Raw genomic sequence first — 20,048 nt, 5'->3', positions numbered from 1 at the left:
TACAAATTGGGTATGCATGTCTTTCTACTCCAAAGCACCAACCCGCAAGCCTTTCCTAAATGTGGTGATTTTGGTGACATTTTCAAAAATCACCTCAAAATTTCCAACCTGCAGCATCGTATTTCCCACATACTTTTAGGTATCAAGACAAATCACCCCAAATATGAAAACCTGGAGAACCCAAGCACATGGCATATAGGGGCCCCAAAAGGAAGACCCCCCATATGGTCTGTCATTTCAGGTACTGCACGATCAACACATTTACATAGTTATGGGGGGGGGGCAAAGTTAGAAAAATGTAAGTTCATCCCAGAAAACCATATATTTTTGGAAAGAACACATTCTCCCAAATCCAAATTGGGTATGCATGTCTTTGTCCTCCAAAGTACCAAGCCACAAACCTTTCCTAAATTTGGCAATAAAAGCAAAGGTTTTTACATTTCTGAAAATCCCCTAAATATATTGCAATTGGTCGCATTTATCTCACCCAACTTCTTACATACAATTGTAAAACACCATAAATATTGATGCCAAGGTTCTACTGAACAGTTTGATGCCTAATATGCAAAGATATACCAAGGCAGCTGGCATGTGCGGACCCCAATTAAAAATAGTGCATATGATTTTTCTCGGCTGCCAATTTGCCTTCTGTGAACATAGACCCTTGACTGCATATTATTTGCCACAAGACCCTTCTAACAGCAAAGATCACCCAAAACCATATATTTTTTGGAAAGTACACATTTTAAACAATCCAACAAAGATAAAGACGTCTTTCTACACCAAACTGCAAAGCTTTTCTAAACACACAGTGTTGTACTTACAAAGAAAAATCCCCCTAAATATGGACGTCAGAAGTCTACTGAATAGTTTGATGCCCAATATGCATAGATTTAAGTATGTAGTGTGTACGGACCCCAAATGAAAAATGTGCATATGCAATTTTATGCTAGCCAACTAAGCTGCTGAAAAGAGAGCCCCAACTGTGCGTTGTGTTGTAAGACCCCCAAACTGTAAAAAGACACCAAGAAAACCATATATTTTTGGAAAGTACATATCCTGACGGATTTAAACTAAGTAAAATATATCTTTCTATACCAAAGCACCAAACAGCAAAACTATACTAAAGATACATGAGAAAAAATAATGCAGGGATAAAATAGCAATAAAATCACAAAAATTGTGTAAATCAATTAAATAAAATAACTGATCTGACAGCATAATTAGCAACCAAAATCGATTATCCAATAGTCATGCTGCCAAAAACAGGTAAAAAAAACACATATTGGTAAAATGAAAAAGTAAAAAAAATAAAAAAACCCTCTTTGTGAGTTTTTTGTGTACACTTCTAAAAGTGGTGTGACTGTGTGTATATAATTGTGAAATGAAGTGCAAATGAGTGTACATAACGTTACAAAACAAAATGAAAAAAAAATAATTAATCTTTACTAAAACGAGTGTGTAAATGTGTATAGATGTATATAAGTGTGTGTAAATGAAGGCCACTTACCGTTTATGGAGCAGGAGGGAAATCTGATGTTTAGAGAAGTCCTGGAGCAGCATGTATGCTGAGTCACTGCAAGCAGGAAGTGCGTGGGCGTCGCCAGTGAAGGAGAAAGTTGAAGCAAGCTGGAGGAAACGGGTAAGTGCAGCAGATGCTGCTTTTTGCGATTTTAGGTCAGCCCTGCAACAATCCTGTTGCAGAACCAACAACCTTGTTGCCCAGGGGACTGTCACCACTGCCAAGTCTCTGCAGAGGCGGCTAAAGCCGCTGATGCAGAGATCAGCACAGATTTTTGCCAGAACATACTAGGTACATACTTGGCAGTTAAAGCCCTTGCCTGCCAGAACGTACGGTGCACACAGGGAAAGCAGATTATAGCACACACAGGGAACATATGGCTGGTAGAGGTATGGCTCCCACAGGGTGCATAAGACAGGTAGAGTATGGAACATGGAGCACAGAGCAGGTATGGCTCACACAGGGAGCATAGGGCAGGCAGAGTATGGCTCACAAAGGGAGCATAGGGCAGGCAGAGTATAGAACACAGGAAGCATAGGGCAGGCAGAATAAAGCAGGAGACAGAGAAATTTATTATGACCTGGTGTCCCTTCAGCAGATTGTCTGAAGTGTGAACAGATGAACAATATGGGGGAATGAGGTGTGAACAGTACAAGGTTTTAGGGTGTGAACAAAAAAGATGTCATAGATGTGAACAATGTAGAGGTGTGAATTTGGACAGCACTGCTCTAGTGGTATAGTGATTTGCTTGGCTAGGCGGGTGATTGGAGCTTTAACCATTGGTCTATGGTAGAAGGTGTCCAATCTTTTATATCTTTTATCAGCAGTGTTCCATTCCTTCAGAATTGTTTTGATGAGGGTGCCATTGTAGAAGAGGATTGCCTGCATAGCCCCAAGGTAACTGACCCACCATTCATTTAAATATAGAACAAACATGGATAACTATACATCACAGAAGCAGAAAGAGGATCGCTCCGTGTTGCTCCCTGAAAGAACCCCTGAGCTTGTGCAGTTTTATGCTGATAGGAGCACCGGCCCTGGGAGTCAGGTAAATAAATACAATCACTTGGGGGTGCCTAACATTTGGCACCTCACGTGGAACAAAATACTTTCCTTTTCCTTTACAACAAAAATAACAACCTATTTTCAGTGTGCAAGCCACAGTTTCTGTCAAACCTTTAAATTACAATAGGTGTAAAAAAAGTGAATCATCTTCACTACAACATCAACAACATGTTTTTTGTAGTTACTTACATGGCACTTAGGTCTCATTACTTCTTTTCATCCATTGCCCAGGACGCTGCTCCATAAGTGGGCATAGAGTGCTCTCCCCCTTCCAGTGTCTCTACCTGAATGCAAAAGAATACAAGATGCCCACAACATTATTTTAGTATTTATTAAAATAAATCTCTGCTAATATGTCAATTAAGTAACATTATTTAAGTAAAGGTAGTAAAAAGTTGAAGGAAAGGTTCAAAGGTAAGTTAGGGGAGATGGGCAAGATATGTATAGAGCACAGCTGTGAAATTAAGGCAGGGAAATATTTATCTAAACCAAGGCACACACAACAAAACTTTTATAAGCACAGACATTATTCGGTCCTTGAGTCAAACCACTCACCACTCTGTACTCTTTAAAGAAGAAGTAAAGTCAAAATCAATTGAGGTTGCTTAAGAGATACACTGGGCCGTGCATTTTTTAGCAGAAAACTGATACAGCCTTTCTTTCTCCTCAGTGAGCCCCATAGAGCAATCCCCATAGCAACCAATAAGATGTTTGCTTTGAAACAGGTGACCAGTAAATGCTACTTGCTGATTGGTTGTTATGGGTTACTGCACCTGGGCAAGCTTAGTGCCCGTTATTGAATACCCCCATAAATCACAACTTCAGGTAGTTTAAAAACTAACTAGGAAAGATGCTCTTTGGAATCCTATAAAAAAAATACTAAGGGGCAGATTTATCAAAGGTTGAGGTGAGTTTTCGAATAAAAAAAAATCAAATTTCAAGCTATTTGTGGGAATAGTCCAAATTCGATTTGAATGTGAAAAAAGATTGAAAATTTGAATATCTAAATTTATCATGTACGGTCTCTTTAAAAATTCGACCATGCACCATCTAAAACCTGCCGAATTGCTGTTTTAACCTATAGGGGACCTCCTAGAACCCATCTGGAGTCAATTGGTGAACTTTGAAAAATTTAAGTTTTTTTTGGGGAAAAACTTTAAATCGAATACGATCAAATGCGAAATTCCTTCGATTCGTAAGATTCTAATTCGGCCAAATACGGACCTATTAGATCGAAAATGGACCTATTCAATTTGAATTTCAAAGTTTATACAATTCGAAATTCGACCCTTGATAAATATGCCCCTTATAGTTTATCTCAAGCACTGGTGTGAATTAGTGATATAGCATTGTCTCCTTTGAGATTTTGAGTTGTGCAAACGTTGGCAGTATAAACCAACTAGTTGTTTGAAGGTGAACAACCCCTTTAATAGTTACTCTATTAAAGGGATTGTTCACCTTCAAACAACTAGTTGATTTCAGATAGATCAACAGAAATAACTTTTTCCAATGACTTTTTATTTTCTATGTGTGACAGTTTTTCTAATATTGAAGTTAAAGTGTCAAGAATCCTCAAGAATGATTTTAAAAAACAATGTGAAAAACCAATATTTTGTAAGTATATTAACAGAAAAAAGATCCTGGTTTAGAGTGTGGCAGGGGGATCTGTACAAGCTGGCACTCTGGGTGGCAAAGCGGCAGAAGAGATGCCATGTTGATATCAGGTTATTTACCAGTTACTGTATGTTAAAATATGCAAGCCATGCATATCATTAATGCCACCTTCTCCATCAAATCCTTGATATAGAAGAACCTTGGCGTACTTGTGGATTGTAGCAAGCCATGCCAGTCAGCTGTTACAATGGCAAACAAAGTTATGAGCTGTATTAAAAGGGGTATAGAGTTGCGGGAGGAGAGGGTCATTCTTCTTTTGATTACAATAATTTGATTACAATAATATTTGAATAGTTAACGAGTTATCAATTATGTTTTTTTAGCATTTCTTTTTCAATATCGGCCCTATATATTGTGCCTATATATTAATAAGGCCATGAATATTCTTTTCGTATTAAAAAAGGTTTCTTATCTAATACTTACAGTTTGTCGACGAATACTGCCCCGAGGTTTAGGAACAGGTTTAGATAGCCTTATGGCTATATCTTCAGGGTGCTGTGATTTTTGGGCCTGCAAGGCTAGTTGATACGCAACTTCAAATGCTTGGCCAAGGGTAAGAATAATCTCATATGCCTGGTTCTGAAGGACAGTCAAAAAAAGCATAGAAATTGGTGTTTGATGTGACTAATAAAATTAACAAGAATGTAAACGAACTACAGTACAACAGTAAAAATATCCTGTGGACCTCTAAGGAAAAAATTGGACTAGGTCAGGGAAATTAACTGAGTGCAATGTTTATATCTTACCTTATTCCCAGGCATCCATTGTGTAATATTTTCCAGTTTTACCTTACTGCAGCAGCATAAGTATTAGTCAGCACTAGGGATGTCTAGGAAAGGTAAATAAAGTACTGTCACTGTGCTCCATTTTTTTCCCTCATGGTATGCTGTTTTTCCCCTAAAAGGAAACTGGTTCACGGGGGGGGGGGGCTAACATATTGCTGCCTGGCCCACAGTGAATCCATCAGGATCCATAATCAATCACACTGCAGAGCTTCTTAAAAGTAGAGGTTTGCCATTTATGAGGGATGTTTTCGTTATACTTGATGCAATGCCTTTTGAACCTGATAGACCAAGGGACAACCATCCTAGTTGTACCAGTCAACACCTCTGACAAGACTCCAGTTCCCACAATACCCCGCATGTTTAAGAGACTTTTAAAGAAGAAGTGCAGAAGTAGGCAAACCATTGTGGTAAATGGTAGAGGAGAGCTAAATATCAAAACTTTTGTTTTTTAAGATTCATCTAACCAGAAAAGTCAATAAAAGAATGCCAAATGGCAGATACCACTTTAATAACAATGTGCAGCAGGGAAAAATATAAAAAATATAAAAAATGTATCAACTGAATGTATCAATTTAGAACAGTTTAATATGAGTGATGAATAATATCCCTGCAGTGAGCACCAACTATTTGGTTTTTTGGTGTGCTACCACCATTAACTGTAGCAATGGTGGTAACATGGGTGTGGTCATTATCACCACATAGACCAGAAAAATTCCTGCCCCCCGGTACCACAGAAGTTGGACAGCACTGAAATAGGGCATACCATTCAGTTAATTTAGCTAGGATAGGAGAATTATTGTATATTTTAAATACAGAAAAGATACTTGCTCAGCTGGCTATAGCATAGCTGTTGGTTCTATTGGTTCTATGTGTGTTCTGCTAAAGCTCCAAGATATAGTTTAGGTCTGATAACATTTTGATTTTCTAACCATTTTTGGTATATTTAAATTAAAAATTTGAAAAGCTCTCGAGTTTTGGGTCTAATCAAATGTTTAGAGGTTTAGATCTAATTGGTTTTTATTTTAAATCCTGAAAGCTTGCTGAATATCTGGAGTTCTCTATACCCATATTGTAATGTGATTTGAGATCTGTTTATTGCAGTTAAATTGTCATCACCACAGGGCTCTGTACTAGGTCCCTTGCTTTTCAACTTGTTTATTAATGACCTGGAGGTGGGCATTGAAAGTACTGTTTCTATTTTTGCAGATGATACTAAATTGTGCAGAACTATAGGTTCCATGCAGGATGCTGCCACTTTGCAAAGTGATCTGTCTAAACTGGAAAACTGGGCAGCAAACTGGAAAATGAGGTTCAATGTTGATAAATGCAAGGTTATGCACTTTGGCAAAAATAATATAAATGCAAGTTATACACTAAATGGCAATGTGTTGGGAGTTTCCTTAAATGAAAAGGATCTAGGGGTCTTTGTAGATAACACGTTGTCTAATTCTGGGCAGTGTCATTCTGTGGCTACTAAAGCAAATAAAGTTCTGTCTTGCATAAAAAAGGGCATTAACTCAAGGGATGAAAACATAATTATGCCTCTTTATAGGTCCCTGGTAAGGCCTCATCTGGAGTATGCAGTTCAGTTTTGGACTCCAGTCCTTAAGAGGGATATAAATGAGCTGGAGAGAGTGCAGAGACGTGCAACTAAATTGGTTAGAGGGACGGAAGACTTAAATTATGAGGGTAGACTGTCAAGGTTGGGGTTGTTTTCTCTGGAAAAAAGGCGCTTGCGAGGGGACATGATTACACTTTACAAGTACATTAGAGGACATTATAGACAAATGGCAGGGGACCTTTTTACCCATAAAGTGGATCACCGTACCAGAGGCCACCCCTTTAGACTAGAAGAAAAGAACTTTCATTTGAAGCAACGTAGAGGGTTCTTCACAGTCAGGACAGTGAGGTTGTGGAATGCACTGCCGGGTGATGTTGTGATGGCTGATTCAGTTAATGCCTTTAAGAATGGCTTGGATGATTTTTTGGACAGACATAATATTAAAGGCTATTGTGATACTAAACTCTATAGTTAATATAGGTATGGGTATATAGAATTTTAATTAAAAGTAGGGAGGGGTGTGTGTATGGATGCTGGGTTTTCATTTGGAGGGGTTGAACTTGATGGACTTTGTCTTTTTTCAACCCAATTTAACTATGTAACTATGTAACTATCTGCAAAGAAAATGACCTTGTATGAGGTAGGGCATATTTTTATTGAGTCCTGTTAAGAAGTATTCTTTAGGCTAGAGGTTCATTAAATATTGGAAAAAAAATATCAAGAAGAAGGTGCACCCTTTTTTAGTTCCATTTGTATATTGAAATTGTTGAGGAGTGATATCCTGTAACAGTTACTCTTGTTGTAGGATTCTAATACTTCATTATTCTTGTTGTTAACTAAAGGCTCTTGCAAATAATTCCAGTCCACAAGCTGAAAGATTTGAGGCTTCTAGAGTTAAGAAGTAAAGCCTTAGGTCAGTGGCACAATTTTCTTTTGTTGCACTGAAATGTGGCTGCTCTTCAGTCACTTCCAGCAACTAATGAAAATTTTGTCTCAGGGCTGATAATCCTATGATTCTCTAAGATTGTTGGATTATCGGTCTGGGAATGTGTGACTGACCATACAAGTCAGTCAGTGGGGTCTTTCTTTAGTACCACACCTTCCATGGTTAAGTCTTCTCTAGTTGTAGCATGATCGGCCCTTTCTTTCTTTTTTTTATATATATTTAAGAGATTCTGTTTAGATATAGTGTCATATAGTTCCATTAGATTCTTCTTTAAAATTATTTTCTTGCATGCATTCATTGTTCCATCCTAACTAACTGAGGTAGCATGTAGTTAGACATACAGAAAAACCTTCCCACACTCCAGTAAAATAGACAGAGAAGTGTGTGTAATTTACTGGTATATCAGGGCAAGAGGTGAAAATGGAACACACATGAAAAGAAATGCAATGAATGCAATGATGTTGCAATAAAAAGACTGTAAAACATATGACAACAATGTCACATAAACATATGTATGCATAGCTAAATAACTGCATCATGAAACATGTTTGATGGCACAGGAATATACATGGACAGGTGTCCCTGAGGTGCTGGTAGCTGAAGAAATATCTTGATACTGGTTTGTGTGTTTATCAGTGATTTTACCATATTGCATCGCAACAAAGAACTAGAAAGACCGATACTCTCAAGCACAACACCTGAAAGGAAATGGGTTACATTCGTAAGGAAATATTTCATCCTAACTATTTTACTTTACACCACTGACTCCTTTTTACTTTACTTAATAACCTGACTCTCCAATTGTTATAACCCATGAGCCAGATTCAAATATATAAGAAGTTGGAGTGCAACATACTGTAAGTATGCAAGAAGTTCCTGGTGGTGCCTAATATGAGCTATGGTTGGCTATTTGGTAGCCCCTATGTGGACTGGCATCCTACAGGAGGCTCTGTCTGGCAGTACACATGGTTTTTAGACAACTGAAGCTCGCGTTCAAGTCAGAAATTCAAAATAAGAACTTGCGTTGAGGCCACTGGGAGCGACATCCAAAGGGTTGGTGGGGATCACTGCTCTAAACTAATCAACTACAAATCCCAGATGTAGAACAATATAGAAGTCAGTAAGAAACAGATTTTGTTCAAAATAAGCATGGACTCCCAATCCCAGATAATTCCTATTTTAAATGTCTAACCTTCTTTCCCTTCATCAGCATGGATGTTTCTCTCTTGAGTTTTCTCTAGTTCAATAATATGCCCTTGAGCAAAACTGAACTACGTATTTTAGATGGAGCCTTTGTAAAGGTGCAGACTTACCTCTCACATTCTTACATTCTGTTAAAACCTTGCAATTATGATATTTGTATTACTCTGAATACATAACATATATATTTTGGAATTATTCTTTGCAACTGAAGCAATTTGTTTCTCATTTCAAAAGAAAAAAAAATATTTGCCCCCTCTGAAGGTGTATGACCCAGCCTGTTTAGATCTTTTTTGTCTTGCCTCTAATTGCTAAACCTGAATAGCCTGACCTGGTTTGTCCTGTTTCAGATCTGTTTATCCTAGGCTTGGCTGAATGCCATCTCTCTCTCATCCCCCCTTGCTTGTTCTGAAGCAAACACTGTATTACAGAATGACCATGGGGCAAAATTCACAGGGGCGCTTGCTTTCCACCAGCTACCAATATTTCATTAACATTCTCTGCCTAGCCAAGAATGATACAGTTATTTTGTCCATTACATTTATTATTCATTATTCTGATATTAACAGAGCATGCATGATTTGTGCAAACAGAATCTTGGCTGAAGGGGAGCTGCCCATCAGTCAGGAACAGTCAGCAATGACATTTAATAGTAATTGAATTTACAAATAAATCAAAATGTTTTATTTATTTCAGTGTACTCTTTAAAATTGCATTTGCTTTAATAAGGCAATATCTATTTGGTTTTACTAACACTTTAAGAAAAATAAATGCTGAACACTTTTCAGAACTATTTTAGACTCACCACATCGGCAGTGCCAAACACATGGCAGTAATGGTGGCTAGTTTGTAGGTCCTTGGTGATGTAGGCAAAAGTACAGAGGTCCTCTGGATCTTGAGCTGCACAGGAAATGTTCCGGATTTCATGTTCTGCAATTACATTCTACAAAGGAAGATAAAATCCACAAGCTAAACATGTCTGATCAAGTAAAAGGCACCCATGGAAAAACAAGAGAGTAAAATTTCAGGGAAAAAATGCTAGAGGTCTAGAGGTTAAAAAACTTACCTGTCTGCTTAGTCTTATATGGTGTCATGATCCATAAGAAATTGTACTAAGAAAAAAAGATTTTAAAGTGCCAGTGCCGTTATAACCACATTAAACTTTTCATAAATACTTTGAGATCGAAAAGTTTGAAAAATCGAACTAATTCAATTCATCAGTGAGATAATATTACTCCTTGAATTCATCCATAAATAGAAAAATTCATTACTTAAGTAAAGTGCAGTGCAATAAGTTAGAGTATTAGACCCAAAAAAAAAAAAAATTAATTAGTTGAATTAAAAAGTAGTTAAAAATGACCAAACAAGGTAGTGGGTTAAAAAATATAGTCACAATCCAAAAAATTACATAGTAGAAATTAGAAAAAATAGATGGAGTTGTCCCGAAAACTAGCTACCTGATTTTTTCTAGAGCCTGGGACACCACAAAGATAAGGCAGGACAGGGTAACCGGGGCTGTGGCCTTGGTATTTAGCTTGCCCTAGATGTTTAAAAGAGGCTAAATAACCCTAAAAAGCCACAAACCGTCGGCCCCTTAGAATGGAAAGAAGATTGTAAGAGGTTGTATAGAGTAGAAGAGGATTTGACCCAAAAATTCTTGCCCCCACTTCCGTTGAAAAAAACCCAACCAGACTATTAGTTATAGACCGAATTTTCGCCTTGACAAAGCTATTTAGCGAAACGTACGTCGGCGTTCTCAGTAATCCTCTTTTGCTAAAATTTAATCTTTTTGTAAATAGTCTGGTTGGGTTTTTTTCAACGGAAGTGGGGGCAAGAATTTTTGGGTCAAATCCTCTTCTACTCTATACAACCTCTTATCTTCTTTCCATTCTAAGGGGCCGACGGTTTGTGGCTTTTTAGGGTTATTTAGCCTCTTTTAAACATCTAGGGCAAGCTAAATACCAAGGCCACAGCCCCGGTTACCCTGTCCTGCCTTATCTTTGTGGTGTCCCAGGCTCTAGAAAAAATCAGGTAGCTAGTCTTCGGGACAACTCCACCATCTATTTTTTCTAATTTCTACTATCTAATTTTTTGGATTGTGACTATATTTTTTAACCCACTACCTTGTTTGGTCATTTTTAACTACTTTTTAATTCAACTAATTAATTTTTTTTTTGGGTCTAATACTCTAACTTATTGCACTGCACTTTACTTAAGTAATGAATTTTTCTATTTATGGATGAATTCAATGAGTAATATTATCTCACTGATGAATTGAATTAGTTAGATTTTTCAAACTTTTCGATCTCAAAGTATTTATGAAAAGTTTAATGTGGTTATAACGGCACTAGCACTTTAAAATCTTTTTTTCTTAGTACAATTTCTTATGAATTATTGTTGTTAAATAAGTAGGTTGCAGCACCTATTAGAATTTTTCTGTCAACCTTAGAATCATAACTATTGGTGGGGTTTCTTTTTTCTTTTCCTAAAAATTTTGTTTCTTGCTCTGACTTTGTCAGACCTCAACTAATAGTTGTGAAAGATCTTTTTTGAGTTTGAATAAAGGCACCTCTTTTGGGTTATATTTCATGGTGTCATGATCCCCACCAAAAAAAATTAATTAATGAACAATGAAAATTCCTTGTTGTTTAATTTTCCAAATTTTAAATTTTTTTATTGATTTTACAATTTCATTCATTTTAACATTATTGTAAAATGTTATTTCTTTTGAAAGCAGCATCTAGCTGTCCCTTTCTATTTTCTTGACTCTTGTAGCAGCAGCCTCCTCCTACAGAAATAACTCCAGTTCCACAAAAATTGCATGTTCTGTGATTAAAGGACAAGGAAAGCCCATGTTATGCATGTTGCCCCTCAGTTAAAAACCCCTATGCTGCACAAAATCGCTAAGTTTAAATTCCTGAAAAACAGCTCCTCCACTGCAGCATACTGATTTTTGTTTGTCTCTTCCATTGCTTTCCAAGCCTTATGCCATGTATTTGCTGACATTCACAAGATGGAGTGTGTGTGCTGTTTGTGCACATGTACAGTCATAACCCAACCTCCTTCCTGCACTGTAATATGTAATTTAAATTGGTGCATTGTCATGGCAACCAGACATGAAGCTTGCTATTGGCTGCTGGCAGACACTAGGGTGGTTAGTCATTAAATTGGTGCATTGTCATGGCAACGAGACATGAAGCTTGCTATTGGCTGCTGCAGACACTAGGGTGGTTAGTCATTCCTTCTACTCTGCCAATCAGTCCTGCTTGTCTGGGAGACAATACTGCGCAGAATCACTGGTCTTGGTCTTGTCCGAAACTGCAGCTTCATGGGAGATTCAGAATAGTCAAGTCTGGGTTTTTGTCTCTGCATGATAGTGTTGCTTGGAAATGACTGCTGTTGGAGGGGATTACAGAGCACTGACAGAGCCTTTTCATATAAGAAGATGTTCTGAGGGCTTTTCTTTTCCTTTAACATAACTGGAAAAAAAGGCATGCAATGCATTTATGAAAATTGGAGTCATGGCTGGAAGGAAGCTGCTTTTTTTTTTAAACATTGATTGAACAGTTAACAGTGCAGATTTGGCAGATGTGGCTTCAATAGCAATTCCATTTAGAAATATCTTTAAAAGTAATACATTAATTAAAGGACCAGTAACATCAAAAAATGTTTTTTTAAAATTCGTTAGTATAAAATGAAGAAAAACACCAAGACAAATTAAACTTTAAAATCGCAAAGCCTTTATTAAGAAATAGCTTACTGAAACTCCGATTCCCCTCCTCTTCAGAAAAGGCGACAGAACAACCAACCATCCTGCGGCGCTTGATTTCTCCTCCCTGGCTATTCTACTGACACTCTGACAGCAGGTGAAGGAGCGTGGGCTGGGCAGTACAGAGCAAGCGCACAAGGCTACTACTCAGAGGATCTATTTCCAATGGGAATGTTACCCATTTGCAGGCTACACCGGGCACTGCCAGCAGCACCAGCCTGCCTTGTGTAACTTACTTAAAGCTGGGCTCAACTCACTCCAGGAAAAGGGAGCAACACGGAACTGAGCGCACAGCACATTCCCCATTTTGCCGCCAGTCACATGTGCTACTTAGTGGCTGTTGCAACTCAGATTTGCAGCTTAGTGGCGGCTTCAGCTCAGATTGCGCTGTCAGCACCAATAGAGCAACCAGGTTTCGCATCGCATATCAGGCGATACTATTGTCAACATTCTAGCGCTTAGTAGTTCAACTAGCCACTTCCAGTGCCCCTAATTGGCAGCATCTTTGCCCTTAGTATTTTTATAATCAGTGATATGAGAGGCAGGGGCAGAACTGAGAGAATGTCACCTTTACAGCTATATTGCGCTATCCTCCATATTATTCATAGAAACATTCTGAATGTGATACCCAATTCCTCTCTACTAAGCGCTCGAATGTGGACAATAGTATTGCCTGTTATGCGCTGCGCAAACTGGGAGCTCTATTGGTGCTGACAGCGCAATCTGAGCTGAAGCCGCAGATCTGAGTTGCTTCAGCCACTAAGTAGCAGATGTGAACCGCAGCAGGAGAAAACTTTTTCCACTGGGATCGGATGGGTGCAGGGAAAGTGCAGGGATCCCGAGCAGTGACTGTGGGGCAGCAGAATGGGGAAGGAGCTGTGCGCTCAGTTCCCTGTTGCTCCCTTTTCCTGGGGTGAGTTAAGCCCAGGCTGTAAGTAATTTACACAAGGTAGGTTGGTGCTGCTGGCAGTGCCCAGTGTAGCCTGCAAGCAGGTAACATTCCCATTGGAAATAGATCCTCTGCGTAGTAGCCGTGTGCCTTGTGCGCTTGCTCTGTACTGCCCAGCCCACGCTCCTTCACATTCTGCCAGAGTGTCTGTAGAATAGCCAGGGAGGAGAAATCAAGCGCCGCAGGATGGATAGTTGTCCTGTCACCTTTTCTGAAGAGGAGGGGAAGTGGAGTTTTGATGAATTATTTCTTAAAAAAGGCTTTGCGATTTTAAAGATTAATTAAAGATGTCTTGGTATTTTTTTTTTTCATTGTATACTAACGAATTTTAAAAAATTTTTTGCTGTTACTGGTCCTTTAATGTATAGTAGTAAGATGCTTACAATTACATTTTCATTTATCATGCAAATTTAAAACCAGCAATACAAAACCACTCTCTATAAAGAAACTGCAACTATTCATAAAAAAGCACATACAGTAGTTATGCTGATGAATCATTATTGTTGAGTAAACAAGCATAGGGTGAAGAGGATTTTTCTACATTCTTTTCACTAAGGGAGGTGGCACACGTGGCTATTTGGGGAGATTTCCTCTTCTTGGGGCGACTAATTTCCCCGAAATGCCACTCGGATTGCTTCATTTTTCTAAAGTCGCCCAAAGTTGCCTCACGAGGAAACTTCGGTGACTTCAGGAAACTGAAGATCAAAGCAGTGTGAAAGAAAAAGTAACGAGGGTTTACACACCTGGTTAGATGCATCAATGAATTTTACACCTCTGTAGCTGATTGAAAGGGTAATGCGAGGTATCTTCTTCATTTGCTCTGTAGATTTCTGCAGAAAGAAAGCCTTAGATTTTTAGATTTCTTCAAAAGCAACTGTTTCAATATTTCTTCTGCACCCAATGGTTTACACATTGTGGATTTTAAACTATATAATTTTAGCAAACACAGTGGCTTTTAATGAGGTTTTAGAGTGTCTTATTCCTCCTGCTGACCCTACACCTAATTACTAAGAGCCCATTTTCTGTAACGGGGAATATAACACAAGGTTGTATTGCAAACTAGTATTTCTGTTCACTTCACATCATTTTAATAGAGTTTTCAAGAACTATAGCTAAATTTAGCAGAAAAAAAAGCTGGAAAAACATCACAAATTAAACATTTTGTGTAAGCCTAAAAATAATATTTTATTACAATTCTATATTTAAGTGAAAGCTCTGAATTGCAGGAAGGCCATCACCTATAAAGTCCATTTTAACTAAACAATTCTAATATTAAAAACAATTATTTATCTTTTCTCTATAATAATAAAGCAGTATCTTGTAGTGAGCTCTTACTAGAAAGTTTAAGTGACAAGAACTACTGAAGTGCTGAAAGGTACAGAAAAACTACTCTCTCTAATTACACTGACAATTATCTTTTAAAACAGGGCTGTCCAACTGACGACCCCCCCCCCCTCTTATATGGCCCTCCACATCAAAGTCTGCCTGCTGTGTCTGCTTACCATATGTAAAATTTAAAAGGTATCACTACAGAGATTGACTGGCCCCTGCATTGTTTAAACCTCAAATTCACACTGTAATCCCCTGTATTGTTCACACCTGTGATCTCCCTGTATTGTTCACACTTCTGACACTTCTATTGTTCACATCCTAAAGCCCTATACTGTTCACACCTGAGACCCAGACTGAAACTGCCCACATTGTTCACCTGTTCACACCTTATTGAAAATGCTAATTGGCATCCTAGGCAAAAGCTTCACTCAGTACCCCTTGTCCAGCGTTACCATTTACCTCCTTACCATGATGGTTTTTAAATAAAGAGAGCAAGAAAGTGTAAAACATTTTTTCATTTATATTACTGCTCCCTAGACTCAGCAGCCATCCATCATATAGCCCTTCTGCAGCCATCATATTGCCCCCAATCTTTACCTGTGCCAGCAGCAGTCAAAAATGAATCTGATCACATCATATTGCCCCCAAGTATTTATGTACCTGTGACAGTGCCCAGCAGCAACAGCAAACATATAGCCCCCAAATCTGTACCTGGTTGTGCCAGCAGGAAGCTTCACACTTTACTGTAATAGAAAGAATGTCTTCAGTTCAGTGCAACTGTGCAAAGCTGAGAGCAGCGAGAGCAAGCCACACCAAGCAGGCCGCCAGCTCTCTGCCTGTCTCTATCACCCAAAACATCAGTGACATCATTGTACGCACATTGTGCTGCACCGCACACAAGGAGCTATTACTTGCCGGCAAGAGGGAGAAGGTGAAGGAGATGGATTACACCCAACTGGGTGACTATGATTACTGAAACAAATTATTAAATAAACGCTTGAAAAAAGATTAAAAAAACGAAAAAAAATCCCCTTAAAAGTGCGCCCCTCAATGATGGCACCCCAGACAGCCGTCTACTCTGCCTTCCCATTGTTCTGGCACTGATCCCTGCAGTGAGCACCAACCATTTTGTTTTTTGGTGTGCTATTAATGTGGACATGGTCTTTCGGTAACATGGGTGTGGTTTTAAAGTGGGTGTGGTCTAAAAACATGTAGATTAGAAAAATTCCGGCCCTCTGTACCATAGAAGCTGAAAAGCACTGTTTCAAAACATGTTCAATCATTTTGAAACATATTTGTAAGAGGCATGTTAGAACGTTTATAACACCTTAAAATTTCCCTTTTCTCTGTAATAATAAAGCAGTATCTTGTAGTGAGCTCTTACTAGGAAGTTGATCCAGGGATTGGCCTGATTGCCATCATGGACTCAGGAAGACATTATTCCCCCTCTGAGGATAATTGCTGAGGCTACAGATTTTTTTTTTTTTGCCTTTCTCTGATCATCTAGCAGTTTCACTTAAACATTAAAGGTACAACTTGATAGATCTAGGTTACGCGATCCTAACTAAACTTACATTGTGGCAAAACAGATTTTAACAGATTTAATGTATGGTGATCCAAATTATGGAAAAATCCCTTATCCAGAAAACCTTACAAGGTTACAAGGGTTACAAGCATTCTGAAGAATAAATCCTATACCTGTATTTGTAAATATAACTTTTATTGAAAGCAGTTTCTTTGGCCCTTTCTATACATGCCCTGATGGGTTTTACTTTTGAAATAATGCAGAAGCCAGCTGATTGACAGACCTGTGAAGAAACATGCAAGCCTGACAGCTGCGATATTGTTTTAAGTGACAAGGACTAACAGTTCTGGAAGGTACAGAAAAACTACTCTTTCTAACTACACTTACAATTATCTTTTAAAACACATTCAATAATTTTAAAATATATTTGTAGAGTTATGTTATAAAGTTGCTAAAATTCACAGTTGCTTGTAGGTAAAATTGGGGTTTATAACACCTTTAAAGGTCGCCTATCACCTGAACATTATTTCTCTCATTTAGAGCAAGCATGCACCCCAACATGGCTATCCTCACCAGAAAGTCACTTCCGGTATGGGACAATAGAAGGCTTTTCTTAGAAAAATTCTATTGTTTACACTCATCCAATGGCTCTGTTTGCCCGCAACTACACTGGAGAAAAAAGTTTTTAGGTGATAGGTGTGGAGGAAATGCTTTTCCCCCCTTAGTGGAGTGAACAGTTTCTTAGCGGCCCACGAGACCCTTCTAGAAACTGTTTCAGGGCTACCCTAATTTTATGTAACATCAGAGTACATTCTTGTACCTAGGTGAATCGTCCTTGAAGCTCACCCACTGTTACTCCTTTCTTTTTCCAATACGAGTTAATTGCACACTGTATCACTCCCTTCTACTCCCTTTTACCTCCCTTCTCCCTCGGTTCTCATGTAGTTTCGTACCAGAGGGTATATAATGTCTGGTCAATCCTTTTTTCTGTCTTCTGTCTCTCTTGAGTACAGGATCCATGTAGCTCGTGTATGTTTATTATATAGATGATAAACTTGGTTAACCCTTTCACCTCAAGAGATCTCTGGTCTTTGGATTTTTCCCCAACAAATGGTGAAGAATGCAGGCAGGCTCAAGACACTGACTTCACCCATCCACAGTGAGGACCTGAGGACTAACGGGACAGGCATGGCCACACAAAGTAAGCATTCCTTGTTCTGTATCCTTTCTCCTCCGGTTCCACACGGACTGGGTGTTGCTGTGCAAGCAGCCTGACCCAAGGAGATCACTCGAGGTATCTGTGTTTGTCTTAACCATGTGTCCTGAATGAATGTGCGTGTGACTGGGATCTAATTGCCAAGTGAAATAGTTTCAACTCTTCCATACTTGCACTGCTTACAAGACATGTACTAACCTACTTCATAAGACACCAGTGGTACCACAGATACACCCCAACATTAGTTTGATGTTAGCCATGGGCTCTACGCTCACTAAGGTGGTTAGCCATGGGCTCTAAGCTCACTGACACAGTTAGCCAGCCGGTGAATAAGCCACCATTAGGAGCATCTCGCCATAAATGGGAGGAAGCCAGGGAACAGGGGTTGGCCACCTCTTCGCATTCACCGGGAAGGTGATAGTAGATGAGTATGGTAAAGGCATAGTGTCTTACCTGCCTAAGTGGAGAAACTTTCACAGGGTAAGTCCTTTGCTATTCCTCCAAATGGTACATGAGATCACGAGACATGGGTACAAGCATCTAAGTACATAATAAATAAACAGTACACCATTGATATCTCAGAAGCTCTAGGCCTACAAACTTGAGCGGTTGTAACTCATAAGGCATACATAGAGCCGTCAGCTCCTCCACCCTATGCTGGGATGTTTCCAGTAAAAACTAAGAGCAAGAATCAGATAAGGCAGCAGAAAAGGTGAGGAAGAAGGTCAGGAAAGTGCCCTAGAATCAAAGGAGGCAGCAGAAGAGGAGGAAGAAAGTCAGGAAAGTGCCCTAGAATCAGAGGAGGCAGCAGAAGAGGAGGAAGAAAGTCAGGAAAGTGCCCTAGAATTAGAGGAGGCAGCAGAAGTGGAGGAAGAAAATCAGGAAAGTGCCCTAGAATCAGATGAAGCTAGAAAGCAAAGAGAGGAACAAGAAAAGCTGCTAGAGGAAGAGATAAGTCAGAAAATAGAGTATAGTGAGAAACGACACCTAAAAGTAAAACATCTTAGAGACAATTTATCTTTCAGTGCTGAAAAGCTCTGAGACTTAGGAACAGGCAGTTCCCAGCCCCACAGCAAAGCTCTACCCCTTCTGTACAATACAAACTATAGAAGAGGGGGGAGAAGCTGGGGCCACTGCGGCAAGTCTCATTACACACACAGCACATTCCATGGGCAGTATCAGATCTTAGAAGGATTTTTCAAGATGTTCCACATCCCCACACTAATCCACACAAATTTGTACAGGAACTCTTGTTTGTCCATTGTGCCCATAACCCTAATTGGACCGATATGTTAGTTGTACTCAAACGTGTGTGGTCCAGGGGAGTAACAACATCTGGTAGATACTAACCTTGCTGACCCAGCCCAGGTAGGGGTCCACTTACATGCTCTGGAAGGTACTGTAGGCACCATTTTTCCAGAAGTTTTTTGGGAAACAGATGCCCAAGAGTCTGTTGTACCGTATGTGACCAGATTTAAGGAGAGGGTCATTGCCTGTGGCGGACCGGCTGCCCTAACCAATGATGGAAAAACAATGTCACTTGCTATTGCCTTTGTGTCAGGTTTACTAGATGATCTTAAAATTAACCTCAGCATACATAGTCCTGCCTGAAAGCATAAGAAGTTAGAAGACATAATTACCATTGACACAAGTCTCGAGAACTCCTGTCCTAAGCCCCAGCAAGTGTTACTCGTTCAGCAACAATTAACAACTTCCAGAATAAGTCCCAAAATTCTAGAAAAAATAACTACTACCAAAATAACAGACGGCAGAACAGGTCAGATAACCGTAACAAAAAGACAGTCATTTGTTTCGATTGTAACAATCCAGGGCATTTTGCTAAAAAGTGCAGATCCACAAACAATGCCCTTCCCCAGCAAGAGATGCAGCCCCTACATATTCTAATGCATCTCTCATAAATCTCAAATGAAGATGCAAGGCAGCCCCGGTACCAGTATTTACAAACACTTTTAATCAACACCCAGACACCCTAATCAAAATGTTAATTAATGAATTACCCTTCCCTTGCTTAGTGGTTACAGGTGCTCCCCTCTCAGTTTCAAAGACTGACCCAAACCTGCCATTATCTAGGAATGTAGTCACGGCAGTGGGAGTGAATCCTATGTCAATTGCAGAACAAGCCCGGTGGAAGTATCCATTGGCCCAGAATAGCCTCTACCCCTGACAATCTCATAGGTAGGGCTATCCTATGCAAACTAGGGTGCACCATATAATGCACTCCAGACGGAGTGTTTGTGTCTGTCCCACCTCAGCAAGTGTCTGAGATGAATAATGCCCTAGATACAGCAGATCTTTTGTCAGTTAATAAAATTTCTAAGGAGGAACCTTCTGTACCCCTTGTATTACAATATGCATCCCAAGTGATTTGTGGGCTTCATCACCGACAGATGTAGGATTGATGCCATTCATCCCACCTGTGTCCAAACAAGTAGACCCAAGGGCCCCCCTGCCCAAAATCTCACAGCACCCACTGTCCAGAGTGC

General features: G+C 39.3%; 1 protein-coding gene across 13 annotated transcripts in view; it reads right to left on the bottom strand.

Annotated features, from left to right (window-relative positions):
* Positions 1-20,048, bottom strand: part of LOC733397 (ankyrin repeat and SAM domain-containing protein 1A) — a 317,888-nt gene that overhangs the window by 4,451 nt on the left and 293,389 nt on the right. For 12 of the 13 annotated variants that reach the window (XM_041582016.1, XM_041582019.1, XM_041582015.1 and 9 more), the window contains 4 exons: positions 14,215-14,301; positions 9,559-9,696; positions 4,685-4,840; positions 2,777-2,871 (listed from right to left, as the gene is read on the bottom strand). In XM_041582016.1, coding sequence (XP_041437950.1) covers positions 2,794-2,871; positions 4,685-4,840; positions 9,559-9,696; positions 14,215-14,301 — 459 coding nt within the window. In that variant the 3' untranslated portion in view covers positions 2,777-2,793. Of the gene's footprint in view, positions 1-2,776; positions 2,872-4,684; positions 4,841-9,558; positions 9,697-11,149; positions 12,233-14,214; positions 14,302-20,048 lie in introns of those variants that run through there. The other variant, XM_041582022.1, reaches the window with a different exon arrangement.

Source organism: Xenopus laevis, chromosome 2L (assembly GCF_017654675.1).
Source record: "Xenopus laevis strain J_2021 chromosome 2L, Xenopus_laevis_v10.1, whole genome shotgun sequence".
NCBI lineage: Eukaryota > Metazoa > Chordata > Amphibia > Anura > Pipidae > Xenopus > Xenopus laevis.
This window is presented reverse-complemented; position numbering and strand designations above follow the sequence as displayed.